At 40.3% G+C, this 18,645-nt stretch overlaps 1 protein-coding gene across 1 annotated transcript in view; it reads right to left on the bottom strand.

Annotated features, from left to right (window-relative positions):
* Nucleotides 1–17,507, bottom strand: part of quob (quattro b) — a 28,007-nt gene extending 10,500 nt beyond the window's left edge. Inside the window, exons 1-10 of the mRNA XM_085273528.1 lie at nt 17,228–17,507; nt 7,827–8,024; nt 5,841–7,386; nt 4,769–4,939; nt 4,210–4,333; nt 3,238–3,331; nt 2,900–2,986; nt 2,701–2,817; nt 1,685–1,783; nt 1,447–1,595 (exon numbers count right to left, since the gene is read on the bottom strand). Of these exons, the coding sequence (XP_085129654.1) occupies nt 1,447–1,595; nt 1,685–1,783; nt 2,701–2,817; nt 2,900–2,986; nt 3,238–3,331; nt 4,210–4,333; nt 4,769–4,939; nt 5,841–7,386; nt 7,827–8,024; nt 17,228–17,230 (2,588 nt within the window). The 5' untranslated portion in view covers nt 17,231–17,507. The remainder of the gene's footprint in view (nt 1–1,446; nt 1,596–1,684; nt 1,784–2,700; nt 2,818–2,899; nt 2,987–3,237; nt 3,332–4,209; nt 4,334–4,768; nt 4,940–5,840; nt 7,387–7,826; nt 8,025–17,227) is intronic.
* Nucleotides 17,508–18,645: the final 1,138 nt, after the last annotated feature.

Raw genomic sequence — 18,645 nt, 5'->3', positions numbered from 1 at the left:
ATTCTGAAACTGTTGTTAACACTGCATAAAATGTAAATAAAAACAGAGTGCAATGATTTGCCAACCTCATATTTGACCCAGACTAGAACACAGAAAAATGTTTACTCCCAGTCTAGGAAAAAAGGCAAGGTCGTTTTGAATTTGATGGCAGCAACATGGTTCAAAAAAATTTAAGAACAGGCCATGTTTAAAACTGGGTAACACCCTCTCTTCTTTTAACAACAGTCTGTAAACATCTGGGAACATCAAAATGAGGACACTGGCTGCTGGACCTTTGGGAGAGGAATGTTGACCCATTGTTATCTGATATAAAATACTTGGTTGCACAACAGTCCTCGATCTTCTTTATCTCATTTTTCATTTACAGCTGGCAGAAAGGCTGAACTGCAGGCAGGGCTCTTCTACAATGACAGACATGCAGCATACATTTTTTTTATTGTCTTGCTAAAATACAAAAGGCCTTCCCTGAAAAAGACTTACTTATTCTTTGTTGCTCTAATACATGTGCATATCTTTCAGCGTGGATGGTGCCTTTATAGATGTGCTGTCTCAACGTTTGCTTTTTTGTTTGTGTTAGATGGGTCACTGCTATTCAATTCAAAATGTTCAATATCCATCTCAGTTCAAACATTTCATGTTTTCTGTGTTCTCTTGCGAATAAAATATGACTTTATGAGATTTTCAAAATCACCAGATTTTTGGAATTTGTTCGTATAAAAGAAGCACGCTATAAAAAATTTCCAAACTAAAAAGTATTTTAAAACACAATAATCCTGTTTTGCCACAGCTATTTTTTACGAGTTTAGTGGTAGCTGCACATCTCTTTTTGGGCCTTTAAGTTAAGACAAATAAAATCTGTTTGCTCTTTAATTCTAGTTTAAACCCACAAATAAGATTCATGCAGTTTTTACTGGGGTGTGTGTTTTTATTTTTTTAACAAGGCAAAAAGCAATTAAAATATGTTTAATAGTCGTTATTCTATGATTTATGGTAACATTTCATGGATAACTTACTATGCTTCCTGCTGGTAAGTAAAACAAATGAAACTAGTTGTTAATATTTAATATAAACAACATTTTGCAGCCACCCACACAGCCATGCAGCCAGCAGTTTTTTGTTTTCACTTAGCTGGAATAATTACAGTAGAGATATTCCCAGGACTGTGTAGGCATCTAAAAATGGTCATTAATTGACTTCTACCTCAAATGCATGTCGTTTTTTTCCCATTAGGGAGGAGAAATCCTACATGTTATCATTCCGATTAGTAAAGTTTGGTGATACCCAGGATGGCTTCACCCATTACCCTTCCAAATGCAATGTGCACATAAATTTGCCAAGTATGGCAAGTGCAAATAAAACAGCCCTTAGCTTTTCTATAGCATGTTATATAGATTAATACAAGTTAAAAAAGAAGAATATCATTCAGTGACAAATCATATCTGACACCTGTAGTCCTCAGACTGTGGAAATCTGAACTCTTCTTTCTTCATCCTGGCCAGAAAAGCCCCTCCTTCCCTTTGCAAAGTCACCAGTCTAGCATCTTCCAGCATTTCTTTCATTGAAATCCTCTGTTCTTCAATGCATTGCTGCACTTCCTGTTTTATGCAAAATACAAAGCCAAAATATAAGCGTGTGGTGCATACACCAATTTAATAACAATACAGTATAAATATATATATGTTACCTGAGCTGTGTCCATTGGGTTTCTGTTATCCACCCTCTTAATGGCCTTTTGCAACAAACTGTCAGCTCCTCGCAGGTCAGTCATAAATGAAACCAGCCTCTGAAATAAAACATGTTCAATTGTATTGAACTGAGGAGCTTTGTGGAAGAGGCAACGCCGTGTGGAAGCAAAAGGAGACAAACTGAGTTAATTTTTAAAAAATCTGCAGACACCATTATCAGTGTGCTGCTGGTTACTTTAGATGCTTTCAACTATCCGTACAATATTACTGTAGGGTACATGACTAGGGCATCAAGTCTAATATCTCGCATTATAATAATTTTTCTACTTATATAAGAAACTTTAAGCTATCGGGAGCTTACTGATCTAAAACAAATATTGAATATGTTTTACTGTATTTACTAGTCCACATTGTGGTTAAATGCTGTATTACTTTAACATTCAATTTGCTTTAAGTATTAGATATATTAAGAAATATAAATGGTTTAAAAATAACTGTATTTAAAAAAATATCTATAGCTGTCTACAGGCAGTTCAATTCTTTATTTTCTTCTTCTTGGGCTGGCATACTCCTCCTTCCCCTCATTTGCACACTAGTACAGTTAAATATTATGTAATTTATGGTATTGTATATGCTACACAAAGTAACTGATCTGTGTGTTAAAGCAGAATGGCCTTGAGACTCAGTGTTGAGTTTTATCCGTAACCAGGATAAAATATCAGCCCCTACTTAATGTGAGCAATTAACATTATAATAAATAATCAAATTCATCATTCAGATAAGACTTTGCCCTTTCCCATGTGACCACACCCTTCCTGCACTCAAAGTATAGCACATCGGATATCATGCATGCTCCGGGTGGTTGGCTGGGTGGAAGCCTAATTTTAACTGTGTTGAATTATGGTTGAGCAACTTTAGTCACCAGACACCACTCCATGGGTTTTCAGAGTGAAGTAGTTAGGATTCAATACCACCAGTAGAGCAGTTGTGTAGACTTAGCGTGCATTTTTAGTACCTGATGGAACTGCAGCCACTCGGTGTGACTGTAAGTGAAGGTACCTCCAAAATCAGAGGTTAGTTGGGAAGCTTCCACCGTCTTGTTTAGGGCTTTCATAGTGGTCACCAAATCCATCTAAGAGACAAAGGCAAACCCTTTGTGAATAAGAGTTACACTTTTATACTGAATAGGGAAATGAAATGTTTTGATGTCTGACCTGCAGACCAGGCTGTTTTTCAGGACGCTGACAAGTGTCTTTATCCATCAGCATGACAATACTGTGGACAGCATGGAGAGCTTGCTCCTGAAGCGGAAAGAGAACAGGTTAGGGGAAGGCTGCTGAGGGTTATTAAGTGGTACATGTCTAAGTATCCTGCCTTTTTTTTCTCACTTACGGTAAAACCTTAATAACCACAGACCTACAGTGCAATTTGTACTGTACACAAGGCCAGTACACTATACCCCCAGGCCTGTTTTTTCCAGTAAACCAAACACTCCCCATAATCTTTGCATCAACTTTTTTCTGGCATGTGCATGCAGCATTACTGTTTTAACCTGGGCCATCAATAGAGCCTTGTAGAGGTGAAGAGGGGGAGGCTTCTTCCTGGCATTGATGACCAAAGTCATTCCCAGCTCTCGAACATCTTTCCTACGAAAACAAGTCATGTTAGAGCGCATTAGGAACTCAAATGTAATATTTCATCACAGTGTTCATTTAGCAATAAAGAACAGATTTAAGAGCTTTTGGGTTTTAAGTAATCCACATCTCAGATTTACATTAACCTCTTCATCTGACTCCCACTTACCCACATCTGACACTTAGACCTTAAACTTTTTCACAAATTCACAAAAAAAAAACAAAGAAAAAAGAAACTTCTTCTTTGTTTATCCCTATGTGAGCCTACATCAAGCAAGGCTGTTATTTCTGTCAATGCGCTGCATACCAGACTGCTGGCAGCGAGCCTGGCTGCAGACTGTTGTGGTGTGACTCTTTGCTGGGGACAGCACAAGGTCAGCTTTCTGGTAGAACAGCTTTGCATCAAAACCTTTAGTTAGTGTAAACAAATAAGCCCGCTAATTTGCCCTTTACTAGACCAGTAACATGGCTAATGTTTACTGGCCACCGGTCAGTAAACATTAGCCATGTTACTGCCAAATGATCTTAAGGTGCTATATGCAGAGGTCAAATCTGTACAGTTGTAGAACTGTTGCTATACAAACTAATTACCCATAGGAGAACAGTTGGTGTGGATATGAGGTCATGCATAATATTATTCACAGCTTCCTGCTGACCACTGGAAATATTGAAAATGATATGCTGCTGCCCTCTTGTGGTAGAACCTTTTCATAACATAATAATCACAGGCGCTAAATGAAAAGCCAGCAAGTATTTTCCTCTTCTGGCACACTGAAGACATCAGCTTCCCACATGTTGCAAAGCACAAACTCCATTCTCACAGGTTTGTTAACTGCAGAAATGTTATCTTTTTTTCTCTAGAGATACATCTCAGTCTTTCAGCACTGTACCTTGGTATAGAATGTAAGTAGAGCAGTAATTCACAGATGCTTTGTGCTGACACAAGAGGGGACGTCCACCCCATCCTGTCACCATGGACCTCCACAACTGCCCTGCCAGTCTTGTCCCTGCTGCCTGCGGATGGACATGATGGAGAAGATGCTTTTAATAAATCCATGAAGTGGTAAAAGTTTTCTTTATATGAATTTTCAGTCACAGGAAGTCAGGGCTACATTAAATTTAACCTTTTATGTTTAACACTGAAAACTGAGGCGTCACTCGCTTCTGCTGAGCTTTTTGAGGCACATAATAATTATAACATCTGATCCATCACATCTTACAATGACACAGAAGCCGCTGATGTCATCCTCTGATCAAATAAAAACTGTTTTTACCTGTTAAAATGCTAAGTCGTCATGTTGTGTGCAGTATTTGACTTCTTAGGTACAAAAAAGAAATTTGAAGCATACAGTAACATGTACTGTATGCCAGAAATGGTTATTTTGCAGTGAAAAATCACATTGCAAAATAATATATTCTCATGTCATACACTAACAAGTGCAAAATTACCTGGCAAACACACAATCCCCAGTTCAAGCAGGCCACTGATCCTCCTGAAAGCTGACTCTTGCGAGGGATGCTGAGTGTCAGAAGAGGATATACTTTCTGTCTTTAAGTTGTGGAGTTTGGTACCCGGCCCCTCTGCAGTGGACAAAGCTTCACTTCTGCTCGGCTGAGAATCTGACAAAGCAAAAAATATATTTATATATTTTGAATGTTTTATAAATGTGACAACTCAAAACATGATTTTTGGCAGCAAGCATGAAAAATGATCATATATTTTTAATTATCCATTAGACTGTTTTTTATTGAGGGACTTTATTCTAAGATCGTGCAACGCCTTCCTGTAAACTGTCAGCTTCATTTTCTGTCCAGTAACCTTTGCCCTTTTATAACAACAGCAATTAATAATTTTAACAGCCATATCTTTAACATGTTTAAAGTTACACAGCTGCACAGACATTCACAGACCACTTCTAAATACTGGACATGGTCTTTATAACAAAACACAGCGGCGGTCTGACTACTAAATCTTGCTTTTACTAGTTGGCCTCCTCTTGGAGCCAACAAGGCCTCATCTGTCCTCTCTCTCTTTGCCACTTTAACAGCCCGTGACAAGCATGTCTCCAGTCAAGATCTCAACTTGCCCCTCTGAGGGCTTGCGGGCACATGCCACTGGGTGCAGAGGATAGAGAAACTGCCTTCTTGCACGTTATGCTGTCTCTCTACATTAGAAGAATGCTCTGCTTTTTTCTTTCTACCCAGTGGGTTCAGGCCCTTTCTTTCACTGGGGTGCAGCATGCTATTTCCTTTCACTCCCTTGATAATGGGAATGACATAAATGTGGCTGTACTGCCAGAGAACCCAGACAGCATTGGGAGAATCCCTAGAGGAAGATCATACTCAAACCTGATCTTTAACCTTTGAACCCTCTTTTAAAGAGCCTTCGTGAACTGTGACCTTCACTGGAGCACATTCTTTCAAAGCCCCTTTGAACATGGAGCAACCGATCATTTTAATGGCTGTGTGCACAAAATAATAACAATGTTGTTGAGTCGCATGGATGTTATCCCTCACTTACCTTTTTTTAGACACTTCTCTGTTTCCAGTTTCAGAGTTTCCTCATCAAGTTGAACTTCTTGCCTACAGTGCATTAAGTTCGTGACTGTTGCAGGGCAAATATCACTATGGCTCCTGTTGTTGAGCTTATAGAGAAGTGGCCTCCCTGTAGGAGTTTCTGAGACAGCGGACAAAGACCTCACTTTAACTTTGTGCTTGCCTGATGGTTTCACATCCTTCCCCCTCTGGTGCGACTCCAGGTCACCACCAGGGGTCCCCGAGGACACATCTGATACTGGATGCATAAAAGCACAATGTCCTGATGGGTGAGAAATAAGTTTTGTCTGAACTCTCTGACTTTGGCTCAAACCAGGGGTTGATTTCAAAATTATGGGCGACTCCTTCATGAGGTTTTCCGGCTCACATTTACTAGGAAGGTGGGGCTTTAAGTTTGCTGGTGTTGGCTCATGGCAGTGTTTGCAAGGGAAGGGCTCATTACCAAACACAGGTTCCTTACAGTGGTTACAATAGTTTCCTACTTGGTCTTTTTGAGCACCAATTTTAGCCTTAGATTTTAACTCCCCATCTTCAGTCAGGCCGACCTCCTCCAAGGCAGCCAGGTCTACACTCCCTTTCTCAAAAGGCACTGGATTTGTCAGTGCCGCCAGGTATGAATCTCTGTACCTGCACTTCATGTCTTCATCAGTGAGGTCCTGCTCCAGCTTCCCCTGGCTGCATGGTGTAAAACGCTCCTCTGTATACTGAAGCGTGCGTCCGCAGGGAACGCTATTCCCAAGCGGCACAGGTGGGGGTGGTCTAACAGGTTTGAACAAAACTGAATTGGTTGGATTTGGAAGCCTGTCTCTCTGTTTATCCACAAGCTCTTTCCCTTTGTCGATATCCACCAGGTCTACATAATCACCCTCAATCTCTTGATAGTTATGACTGTCCCAGGTATTAGGAGAAACCCAACCCACCGGCTTGATTAATGGTTTGGAGCAGGATTTCGGGGCCCCTCTTTTATCTTCCATTTTGACAAGTTTGGAAGAACAGGCTGCGGGTCTTAAAGATGCTGACATCCTGTCATTTGCTGGAAGAATCGTGGCTTCAACTGGTAGGGTGGAGGAGTTGAAGTGGATGGGAACTGAAATCTGCTTTGGCTCAGGGCGAGATTTCTGACAGGTGGGCATGATCTTAGGCTTGTCTAAAAACTCTGGAATTGCAATTTTGGCCCACGGCAACTTAATTACACCTTGGTCTGTGCAAAGCAAACACCGTGACAAAGGAGTTCCATCACGTCCTTCGTTGATGTCCCGCAGCCAGTCTTCGGTGAAGATGCAGGGATAAGACGTTTCAGGGATGGGGGTCTCCTCTACTTCTCGACATCCTTCCTCAAGAAGACATTTGAGGACGATGCGTGCTGCTTGTTCCCCAAAAGGCTCCACTTGAAGATAGAAGTCTCCAGGACGCAACAGCAAGGGGTTAACGGGCGCTAACTGGATGACCGTTTTGTCATGGAGACAGAGAGGCCAGCCCTCACAGCGGAAAACCACATCAGAGTATCCAGCCTAGGAAAAAATCAAATAAGGTTTCTTACAATGCAGTTTTGTTTCTAAATTACTGTCTACTTAATTCACTGCATTGCTGTATTGATTGTTTGGTTCTGTGTTTCCTGCTTATAAGTTTGGACATCTACAGTAAATCTTTTGATCATACTGTAAAACTGAATTTACCACTGGTGTAATTTGAGGCATTTAGATTCATGTGGGCATCTGATGCTCTGACTGAGCCTAAGTTTTCTATACAAAACAAAACAATGTCTACAGTATGCTGTAGCTTATAAATCACAATTTTTATTAATCACTTCTATACAGTGAAAAAGACGTTTGCAGCAGCACAAGTTTGCAGGGTAGCCTTTATCACTTGGACAGTTGACACTATTTGAACCCCTCAACCTTTTAACATATGGAAGACTTCACAAAGACACAAAGATATGATTTCTACTCACACATGCTGCCTGTTGGACACTTTCCAGCACATGTTTGGAAGGAATCAGGAAGTCAAGTAAACACTGCAGAGCATCACCGTGATAACGTTCCTCAATAGTGCGAAACAGCTGGCAGAGGACGATGGGCGCTGTGGCCTCAAACGGTGGGAAGAGGGCCGACAGCACACTCTGGATGGACGAGTCCAGAGATTCTGGGTTCTGTAGGAGAAAAAGAGATGAAGGGCAGTCAGATGAAGTTTGGACGTCTACAGTAATGCAGATGTCGCTCAGTCTGTCACTGTGGATTTGATTTTTTATCAAATTTTCTGGTATTTTCAGCCTTTTCACAAACGCTGCTATTTTCAGTTCCACATGTGGAAAACGAGTACACCGTGACCATGAATTACAAACTATGTCTGTTTAGACACAACTTTCTTCAAATAAGGTATTTGAAAGAAAAAAGCCTCAAAAGCCAAAACAGGTCGACAACAATTGCTGTGCAAATGCCAAATTACGAGACAGATGATTTTCCAGACCTGCTCACCTTCACTGTGCTGGGTTTGAAATCAGTTTAAAAAGTTTTTGCTGTCATAAAGAAACAGATATATTATTTTTTTTTATGAGTTCACTGTTGGGTCAGTGAATTCTTATTCAGTCTACTTGGATGATTAAAGGCAAGATCAGCACAGAAGAAAGCATGACCAAGCCTGTTCAAAAGGATTTCAATTTTATTATGGAGATAATTAAGTCTGTCCTGTATGAGTATGTGCAACTTGTTTCATGTCTAGCCAGGATACACTTCATTTGAGCTGGTATATTAGCAGCAGACCTGGGTCGGCATCTGATGTAATTGAAAATGACAAAGAAGCATATGGTTTCATAAAGATGCCACTGCATATGACACCATCTTATGTCAGAAGGTAAAGTAGCAGCCTGTGGGCAGACGTCTGCTTTTAGTAATCTTGCGAATGCTTGCATGGGCATTCTACTAGGACCAGCTGTGCCACAAGTGAAGTCCATCTAAGCACATGGAAACTATTCAGATGAAAAGATAATGTCTTCAAAGCAGTTTTGGTGCACCAACCAGACTATAAGCCCAGTTTTGAGGTGGTGATGACTAGAGACGTGAAGCCTGTCAACATGGCTTAGTACAGGGGTCGGCAACCTGCGGCTCTTTAGTCCTTGTAGTGCGGCTCCGCGTGGTTTGGGAAAATAAATTAGAAGTAATTAGCTGAAGTGTATTTTATTTTTGTTAGTTCTTTTTTAACTTGTAGTTCTAAATTGGAAGATTATTGTGATATTGAAATATAAAAATACAATTATATTCTTTTATTTTGTCATCGCTCAAAATAAGCGTCACACTCGCAGAAGCCGGTGTACCCGCCAAGACTTTCAACCCGAGGTAGGCCAATTATGGACCTTCGGATTCATGTTATGTCAGCAGCTGTTCTCCACCGTGAACTGTGTTAAAAACAAACACCGCTCACGCTTCACAGACGACAGCTTACAGTCCTGCGTGAAGATGAAAGTGACTTCGTACAGCCCCGATTTGCAGACGCTGTGCGCAGAGGTTCAGGAGCAGAAGTCCCATTGTAAAGATATCACGGCAGACCCGACGATGTTTCCATGAACACGCTTTTCAGCATCTTTTTATTGACCACTTTTCACACACGGTTGCTGTACGTATACAGTCGGTGTTAAAGCTCACAGCCTGACACATACCAACACAACAGCATAGACGGCACAGACGTAAAGGCGGCGAGGCGTGATTGCAGGTGCCACTGCAGAACACGCCCCGCCACACACATTAACCAGGTAAAATACATATTTAGGCAGAATTTTGCAAATATCTATTTTTCTTTTTTTCAGCAGCATAGTGCTTTTTTCCCAATTATTTTTTAAAAGTCAGGTCAAGGCTCCAAAAGTCCAAAGGCAATATAAGGATGGCGGCTCACAACAGTTTTTGTTTGCTACATGGATCATTTTAGTTCAGCGTCTTTCCTTTTGTTATATTTCTTTAAGAGTTCAAAATGTGTTAATTACATAAATAAAATATAATTTTCTCTGTAGCACTTCATGGATTTCATAAGCAACACACCTTAGTTGTTCACACAAAGCATAAAGGTAAAAAACAATATATACAGTGTTATCTTCATTTTAGATGTCAAAAAGTATTTGCGGCTCCCAGTGTTTCCGTTTGCGTGGAAACCGGGTCCAAATGGCTCTTTGGATGTGAAAGGTTGCTGACCCCTGGCTTAGTACAACAGTGTTTGGTACTGCAGATATTCTACTGTTGGTTTGATGTATAAGTACACCAGCTGCATGAAAATGAATCCAGAGTTTTGTGCACAGATGTAACATTTACATGTAGCACAATATATAAATAAAGTAAAATAAGTTTGTAAAAGAAAAGACTATTATTGTATATTAAATATTAATATATTATGCTATTATTATATTATTATATACAGAGCAGCTGTATCACCTGGTCATTAACCAGAGTGCTGGACAAAAGTGAAGTTCCTCTAGCATGTGATAAAAGGTGCAGCAATGTGAACCTCTAGGAGATGAAAGAAGAAAAGTCACGTGATTGCCAAATTCTTGGGAATCATCGAGGGAACACTTTGGATACACTGACATATGCATCTGACTGAAAAATGAGAACTTCAAAAGTGAAAACCACTTGGGGAGGCTGACCGGCATTGATTTCCACATTGCTAACTTGGCTGGAAACCCCATGAAATACAATGTAATATTTTTATAGTGTCTCAAGATTATTAAATATAGTGCTCTTCACAGTCTTATCTCATGCCAGATAGAGGTGAAATGTACAATTATTCTTCTATCCTATCCTAGAACCAAATCAATGTTTGGTAATGAAAAGGAAAGCCATAATATTCATACCGAGTTGATATTTGAATATAAGGACTTCTTTTGAATCTGCATAGATATCAGTCGCTAATCACAGCAGGTATGTTATTCACACAATCACTTGTCAGTAGCCTGCTGTGTTAATCTCCAAGCCTACAAAGGACTCTGTTTTTTAGCCCCTTCCTCATTTAGGTTGATGGCCTGACCAAGACCAGAGCGGCTCAGTGTAAACACAAGTGCAGGAGCTTCAAAGACCTCACACTGGTTTACACTGGGACCATTTGGCAGATGCAGATACTTGCGAGCAACTTGGACATAAAACATGCAAATGTCATAAAATTCCAGCTGTTTATAATCCATTTGGTATTTCAGTAAATCTTTCAACTCTGTTTAGTCTTTGCATTCACAAAACAGGATTGCACATACATAGTGAATACAAAGTGACTGAAATGTCTGTGAAATGAGCTAATGTTGATCTACTGGACTCATGACAAGATTTCTGGATGTAAATCAATACCAATATTTGACCATTCACAGTGCTCTGAGTCTATGGAGCCTTTGCATTCCCTAAGTAGAAAAGAATGCTTTTCTGATTGTGCACATCTGTCACAACAGATCACGAAATGGAGAGCAGAATACCTCTTAGGAAGGCTCTTAAATGGTAATGCATCACAGCTGTTTTAGACTGACTGCAGCCACTACTGTATTTCTGTTAGTTAACAGTAAACCTGTGGTCCTGTCTAATAAAGCACGGCTCCCTGAACTTACTTTGCAGAGTTGAGGACTTCAGGTTCTCAGGGAGGGCTTTATTTGAATTGGTGCAGTTTTGCACATGTGCTCTTTCTTATGTAGATGATAGATTTCAGGTTATATTCCACAAATTTAATAGAGTTCATCCACTGTTGTGTAATGCGACTTTAAATCATTTCCTCACTGCAACTGAATCCTTCCAAGTCCCTTCTGTTGAATTGAGAAATAAACCTCTGTTTTTGTTAACACCAGCTAAAAAAGAAAACTTCCCTGACTGGAAGTCATCTCTATGGGTGGTTTGGCTAGCAATATTTGCATGAGAGAGACAATTTTAAGATTTACTAAGCATAGCTCAGCTGGAACCAGTTCAGACTGGCTAGCGAGTCAACTCACTTCTAGTGCTGTGTTGCTCGTACTGGTATGTGTGCCTACCAGTGCCAGAAAATGTTCTAAACAGGTCTGAACTGTGAAAGACTCATCATTAATATCTGTCAAACAAAGCAAAATGTGTCTGTGTGTGGTATTGGAAAACATTATTATTACAATAATGAAGTCATAATCGTAAGTTGCAGTCACAGCAGCATATGCTAGTATAATCTTTTTCAATATAATGATAGTTAAACAACCATCGATCCATGCATCCAAAGGTGTGGTGGGTCAAACCTCAATAGAGGGACAGCCATGCATTTTCTATGTTGCACCAACTCACTAAATTGCATTATTGAACATGCTTGTGTATCTGTTGCTTTAGTTTACATAGAAGCCAGTTTTCAGCTACACTGCTTTTAATCAACATCCTCATGTTTCGAGTTTATTTTCTACTGTCTCTTTCCTGTTTAGTACGCTCTTTGTGTCACCTTCCTGGCATCACAATAGACTCATATCTGTTCCTTCAGTCTGTTTTAAATATCCAGGCAGAGTCTCTTTCATGCATCATTATGGCATTTTTCTTTCTCTCCACCATCTATCAGTGTACAGTAACCAGCTCATATGACCATAAAGCGTCTTTGCTTTTCCACCAAGATATATTTTATTTCCAGAATCAGCCAGTGAAGGGTATTCAGTCAAGCTTAAATCATTTTGAGATTGTTGTTTTTGGTCCGTGGCCAGCTGAAAACATTCCAACACTGCCTCTCCTGCATTTTCTAGACAAGGGGATTTCCTATCTTGTGATAATTGTCCATTGCAGCCTGCGATTTAACTCTAGAAAGAGCTTCAGTCTACAACAAAGGTCATTGTTTGACCTGAGCTGACCTAACCACATGGACAAGAGGCATTTGTTATAAAGGTTAGCTCTTTCTTTGTCTTGTCTACTGCCCCTTAGGAGTTTTTTTTTTTTTTCAGTGTTTTGTATAGAGAATAGCAAGCATTATGGCAGGTTTCACCATATTGCCTCAGGCTGGGGCTTACAAAAGTCTTGGTCGAGAACTGAGCTACTGCATAAACAACCTGTCAAGGTGAGTACTGCATTGTCATCAGCTATATGGGTCAAAAGATGTAATTGTGATGGAGATTAACCTTTACTAAACTGGCGCAGCTTTTGATGCGACATGTTGAAAGAGTTTGGTTTATGTTTTCATTTCTGACTGTTCATCACATTTTCTTGAACTCCTCATAAGAGATCGGCCGTCACTGCACCTCCAGGGTAAACCCAAAACATAACCAAAAGTGACAGTTAAGACTGTCCAGTATTTCCTGACAACTGCCTGAATTCTGCACGTTTAGTCTTGTACCTGAGAGATGACACACCACCAACTCAGCCATGAGAAAAGACAAAAACAGCGTGGACACAGTAGGCTGAGCGCCTGTGACATGTCAACTGAAGAAATGTTGTCATGGAAAGAAAAAACACAGCACATAGTAGAGCTAAAGTGAGTCAGCTTCATATGCAGGTGTCATCTTCCTTTCTCTTTATTTCACAGTTCAAAAACAATTGCGTTTTGCAGCGTACGCTTTACTCTGACTGCTTTCACACGGAACCCAAAATAAAAACGATCTTTTGACTTCGAGCCATCATCATCAAAATGAGTGTTAGTCATGTCTTAATGAAAACCATGTTCCCAGTGTCTCTGAGCTACTCCCCCTCCTTTTCTACTATTTCCTTCTGTCTGTTTGGTGATGAGACAGAACTGCCTCTGTGTGTGCTCTAAGCCTTTATAACTCAGCAGAGGGCTCCCACGGATAAGCCATCTTAAAGCCTTTTAAGATGAAAAATCCCACATGAGACAAAATTACTACATCGCTTTGTTTCTTCCGCTAAGAGTAATGTAGAGTCCCATAAATACATTTGTTCATTTTGTAGTTCAATAAAGAGTGTATCAGATTTCCAGTCCTTACTCATGGTGCTGTAGTATTGAACACTGGCAAGTTTCCACAGAACGTGGGAGAGCTTTCACAGATAATCCATTAATTGAACCTTAATCTGCAAATAATATAAGACTGAACAAGTCCAACAGCTTATAACTTGAAGTGTCAAAACAGCACTGCTGCAGGCCGTCATGCTGAAAATATTTGCTTATATCGTAGGACAATGAACCAAGTGTGTTTGAATCCTACGTAAATCTATGCTGTCATCTCTGCTGAAATCATAAATCCGTGTTTCAAAATCCTTATCTGATCTAAGGATAAACCTAGATGCTTTAAAGTGCGCCATATGACATAGTTTCTCTTTTTCTTTCATGCCACCACAAGATCAGACAGCACAGACTTCCCATGACCAGTAAAGACATACAGCAGTGACGGCCCTGTGTAAAAACAAGCGAACCAAAAAATACATCTATGATTGAAAGGTTCACACAGGGACTTTTTTTCTGGCACAATGTCACCACAGCTGATTCATTCATGAACCGCTCCCATTTAACATGACTAAGCAAAACCTTCTGGATCTGAGCCTTCTTCCTGAAGCCGATCCTGGCTTCAAAATATCGAACATAAAATTCAATTTATCTAGTATTTAGACAGTGCAACACAACATACTGGCTCCCAGTGTGGAAAAGGTATTTGTACTGTTAGAAGAAGTGTTGTAAAATGTATTAAGCCATGTGACAATTTGGATTTCTATGTCTGTGAGCTTGCGTATTAGGAGTGCAGTGCAGTAACATCTGCTGCTCTTCATTCTTGCAAGGTAGTATGAGGGTCTTCTGCGAGTTCAAAGAAATGTAAGTCAAACAGAGGAAGTGCAATCTGTATTTTTTTTCTGTACCGTTAACAAACTGCATTTAAAATTAATTCATGCAACTGGAAAGCCACAGATTGGGGAGGAAATGGCAATGTTGCAAAAACAAACTTTTCTAGAGACAATGCCTGATGAAAGCTGGCCTGCAAACAGCTGAGGCACTGACATTTTTCCTTGAACACTTGGCTGGGGCTCTGTTTTGGAAATACAAGTGCAAAGCCTCTGTTGCATCTGACCCACTTTTGTGATACAGAGATGATAGACACACTGAAAATTCAGTCCACAGCTTCACGACAACTCTCAGAGCCTTGACGTGAAGCAAAATGAAATCTGTTTGGATCATACAGTTCCAAATGGCAGATGTCTGTGATTATCCATAATTTCTTCATAAATCAAATGAGTTCATTTCCCCAGTCAGCCTCAGCAGAGACTTGGCAAAAATTAAAATCAAGTTGAGCAGTGTGCAGTATTAGCTAATTTAAAGGGGGGAGTGACCCAGGAAATCCAAGTCCAGTTTTCTGCCAATCAATCAAAATCTGGACACTCGCATCGCATTTCCACAGGGTTTGAGATGATGTACATGCTTGTGGCACTCTGATAAATCAGCACTTTTGAGTATCCTGAAAATCTGAAAGTTGTGGATATATTATATAGACTTAAACGCCTGGAGCAGAGCCAGTAACTTGTGGTTGTTTATTTTGCCAAACCAACAGTGAATAAACACCAAATTCTGCAGTTTCCTGTAGGTTTATGGAACATTGCAATGAGCATCATTCATTGCACTGTTACATTTTAATAGTCCACAACGGAACTATTTCTTTCCAGTATAAATGCCCTCGTGAGTATTTGATCGTTTTAACGCCCCCAAAATGAAAAAAACCCATAAGAACTCAGATAAATCAATTGTCTCTACCAGCACAGCACAACAGCAACGGCAGACAACTAAAGCAACTATATTAATAAAATATTTAGTGAAAAGAGGCATAATTTTTTTTCTCTTGTGAAAGCTAAACCTGTCATTGTTTGCTTATTCTTGTTAGCTACTCTTCTGCAACTGTTACTGTTTCGTAGAAAGTCTGCTCGCCTGCTGCCTCTAAATATGTTTTTATAAGACGAGAGCAAGTCCAAAGCCCAAGTGGAACTCTCATCTGCACTTTCATAATTTGCATATATTTTAAATATAATTTTATCACTTCAACTGACAATTGAAAATATTGTCTGTCCCGCAGTAGGTAACTGTGTTTACTGTACACTAAAGGAACACATGACACATGATTCTGTGAGGCCTCAAGAGGAAAGTTCTTGACCTTGATAGTTAATAAGTGACTCTTGGTTGTGCTTTTCATGAGTAACTAAATGCAAATACATTGCACACCAGCATGCCACGAGTTGGGCTTTTGTAATATTGTAGAGAGTTTAAACACAGTAGGTCTTGCACAGTGCAGCAGTTTAATAAGTGAGACTCTGCAGGCTCATGGCATCAGTCAGGCATTAAGTAAAACAAACAGTTACGTCTTTGAAAGCTGGTCAAACTAGCGCTGCAGTGAAGTGGGAGCAAAGTACAGTGATGGCCGCCATTCGCAGTCAAGTTTGTACTTCTTTAAACATCCTTCCTTCCTGCTGTAAAGCTATCACTTAAGCTTGGACAGATGTTATGGGTCAGACTGATTCCCATGTAAGAAATAACAGTATATTCCATAAATATAAAGGATAAATGTGAGACTGACTAAATATATTCCAGTTTACCAAAAATAAAAGCCATGCTCCAAGCAAGCATTTAGGGATTTTTCTTTCCTTTTTTAAAAACAAATTTAATAGCAGCAGCAATATGTAAATAAAAGTTTAAAGAAACCACATCCTCCCACAAATCCACCATCAGTGTTCCCCATCTTGTGGCTTACTCATCGTAATTAATTACATTCTGCTGTGACTGGGATTAGATTAGTCCCCTCCTATCTTTAAAAGCTCTACGGTTTGAACTTTTTAAAGAGCCGACCGCTGAACTGGAGAATTCCATTTTGTGCGCATGCAAAGCAGTAAAATAATTTATACATCGAAACACTCTCCACTCACTCAAGTATGTGTGCCGTCCGCATCAATTAAGTCCGAATCAAAGGACTTAAGGATGCGAGACAAACGACAATGCGCCTCTCTCTGTCACTCTCTCTTTGTTGGTGTGCACACACTTAAAAAGCTTGAGATGCTGCTGGCTGTTGATGTGAAACGGTCCCACCAACTGTGCTCGGGATTACAAAAAGCTTTGGAGAGAGCACTCACATTGGGTTTTGTACTCCCTTTGTGTGTTACAAAGATAAAGTTTCATAAAAGACGAGAGCAAAAAGTGTGCATCATTACCGTGCTCAGAACTCTCCAACTAGAAAACAAAAGTTGAAAGAAGGTAAAATGATGCCCTGCGTGTAAACCAATGTATCAGGCTTCCAGTAGCCCACACACACACACATGTACACATAGCTGGCAAAGTCACAGAAAGAAATTCACTTGTTCACTTGTCCAGACCAGAAATCAGACTCTGAGTTACTGGGTCAGTGGAGCAGTTTAAATCTTAAACCAGAAAGTAACAATGGACAATGAGGATACCCGGGAGGGAAACTTGGTGTTACTTTACCATGTTTGCAGGAGCTTCTCCTCTACAAAGCAGAAGGTTTTGTCATTTTTTGGCCCCGGTAATCCTCTCCAGACAGCCTCCTTTGGCTTTGTGCAGAAGAACTTGCCATGTTTAGTTCATCAGCAGTTTCAAAAGTAAGTAAAGTCAGTTCCATTCTTGGCAGACCTTCCCCAAGTCTGAGTGTGTGGCACAGAGAGAGACGCAAATTGTCGAGCTGCCCGTTGATTCTTTTTCTCTTCTTTTAAGTTTGTTTCGCTTCTACGGCCACTCTGAGTGTTTGGGAGTGAGACAGAGAAAGAGAGAGAGATCGAAGTAGAGGGTGTCTGTGAGGGGGTGGAGAAAAGCATTCCCTTTCAGAGGAAAACCCCCTCGAGGCTATTCAGAGTTTCTTTGCTCTTTCTCAAACGCTTTTTTCTCTTTTTTCACACAACCAAGCACACCCACAGACACAATGTGTCATAAACGGAGACACAAAGCGTTCAGGAAAACATTTACTGAATGTACAGTATCTGCTAATGAATTTTAAAGTTCGAGCCATCCCACTTCCTACTCTGTCATGCACATAAACATACGCACAGATACTAGCACACTTTTATGACCCAGAATCAGAGAGCTGCAGAAATCCAGCCCCCTCGTCTTTGGCCCCTTCCTTTCTATTTTAACCACTGGGAGCTTTTAGGAGACTAAGTCTGTCTTTCACCTTTCTTCTGTCCCTCCCTGACTTACACTGTCTCCTCCAGGCTTTCTCATTTCCTTTCTTCCTCAGTTGTCTTCTGTCAGACTGCCCAGTGTTTAACCCATATCAAAGGAAAATGGAGAGCAGGAGGGATTCTCTGCAGAGGTCCAAACCAAGAAGCAGCAGGCATGTGAAGGGTTCGGCTATACTTCTGCTTTAGGTCTGAGGAATGTAATACTACACCCTCTGCACTACATTATACATCTGGAATCAGAAGATGTATTCTGTCTGAAACTCTGGACCTTCTGTTGGACTGAGAAATGTCTTGAGGAAAAATGAAAGGAAACTGTTTATTTCTGCCGGCTGAATGCCAGGGAGAGCATGTGAGTGTGGCGCTTTGTGCAAGTACCTCACAGCTGGCCTTGACCACTGTCTGTTTATCCATGGAGATTCCAGACATTACATGAATATCTGCTTCATATGAAGAAGGGGTAGAATATATTTCCTTTAATCAAGTGTTCAGGTGAAGTTGTAGCTGCAATTATGAAAGCAAAGGCTCTCTCCAGCTGTCTCTGTGGTGTGGTTTTCCACTCTGTAGAAACTGCAGTCTCCTAAACATTCCTCACATGTTTTTCTTTCATAAAGAGAAAGCCGTGCTAATTTGTCTTTCACTCTAAACCACAAAAAACTATCTTGGCAACATTTACGATTCCATTCTAGCCTCATTGCTACGTTCTCTTCC

Source organism: Mchenga conophoros, linkage group LG5 (genome assembly GCF_057382185.1).
Source record: "Mchenga conophoros isolate Kocher_MC1m ecotype Shallow Benthic linkage group LG5, M_conophoros_male_GT1.1, whole genome shotgun sequence".
NCBI lineage: Eukaryota > Metazoa > Chordata > Actinopteri > Cichliformes > Cichlidae > Mchenga > Mchenga conophoros.
The sequence above is the reverse complement of the archived record's forward strand: the minus strand, read 5'-3'. Positions and strand labels throughout refer to the sequence as shown.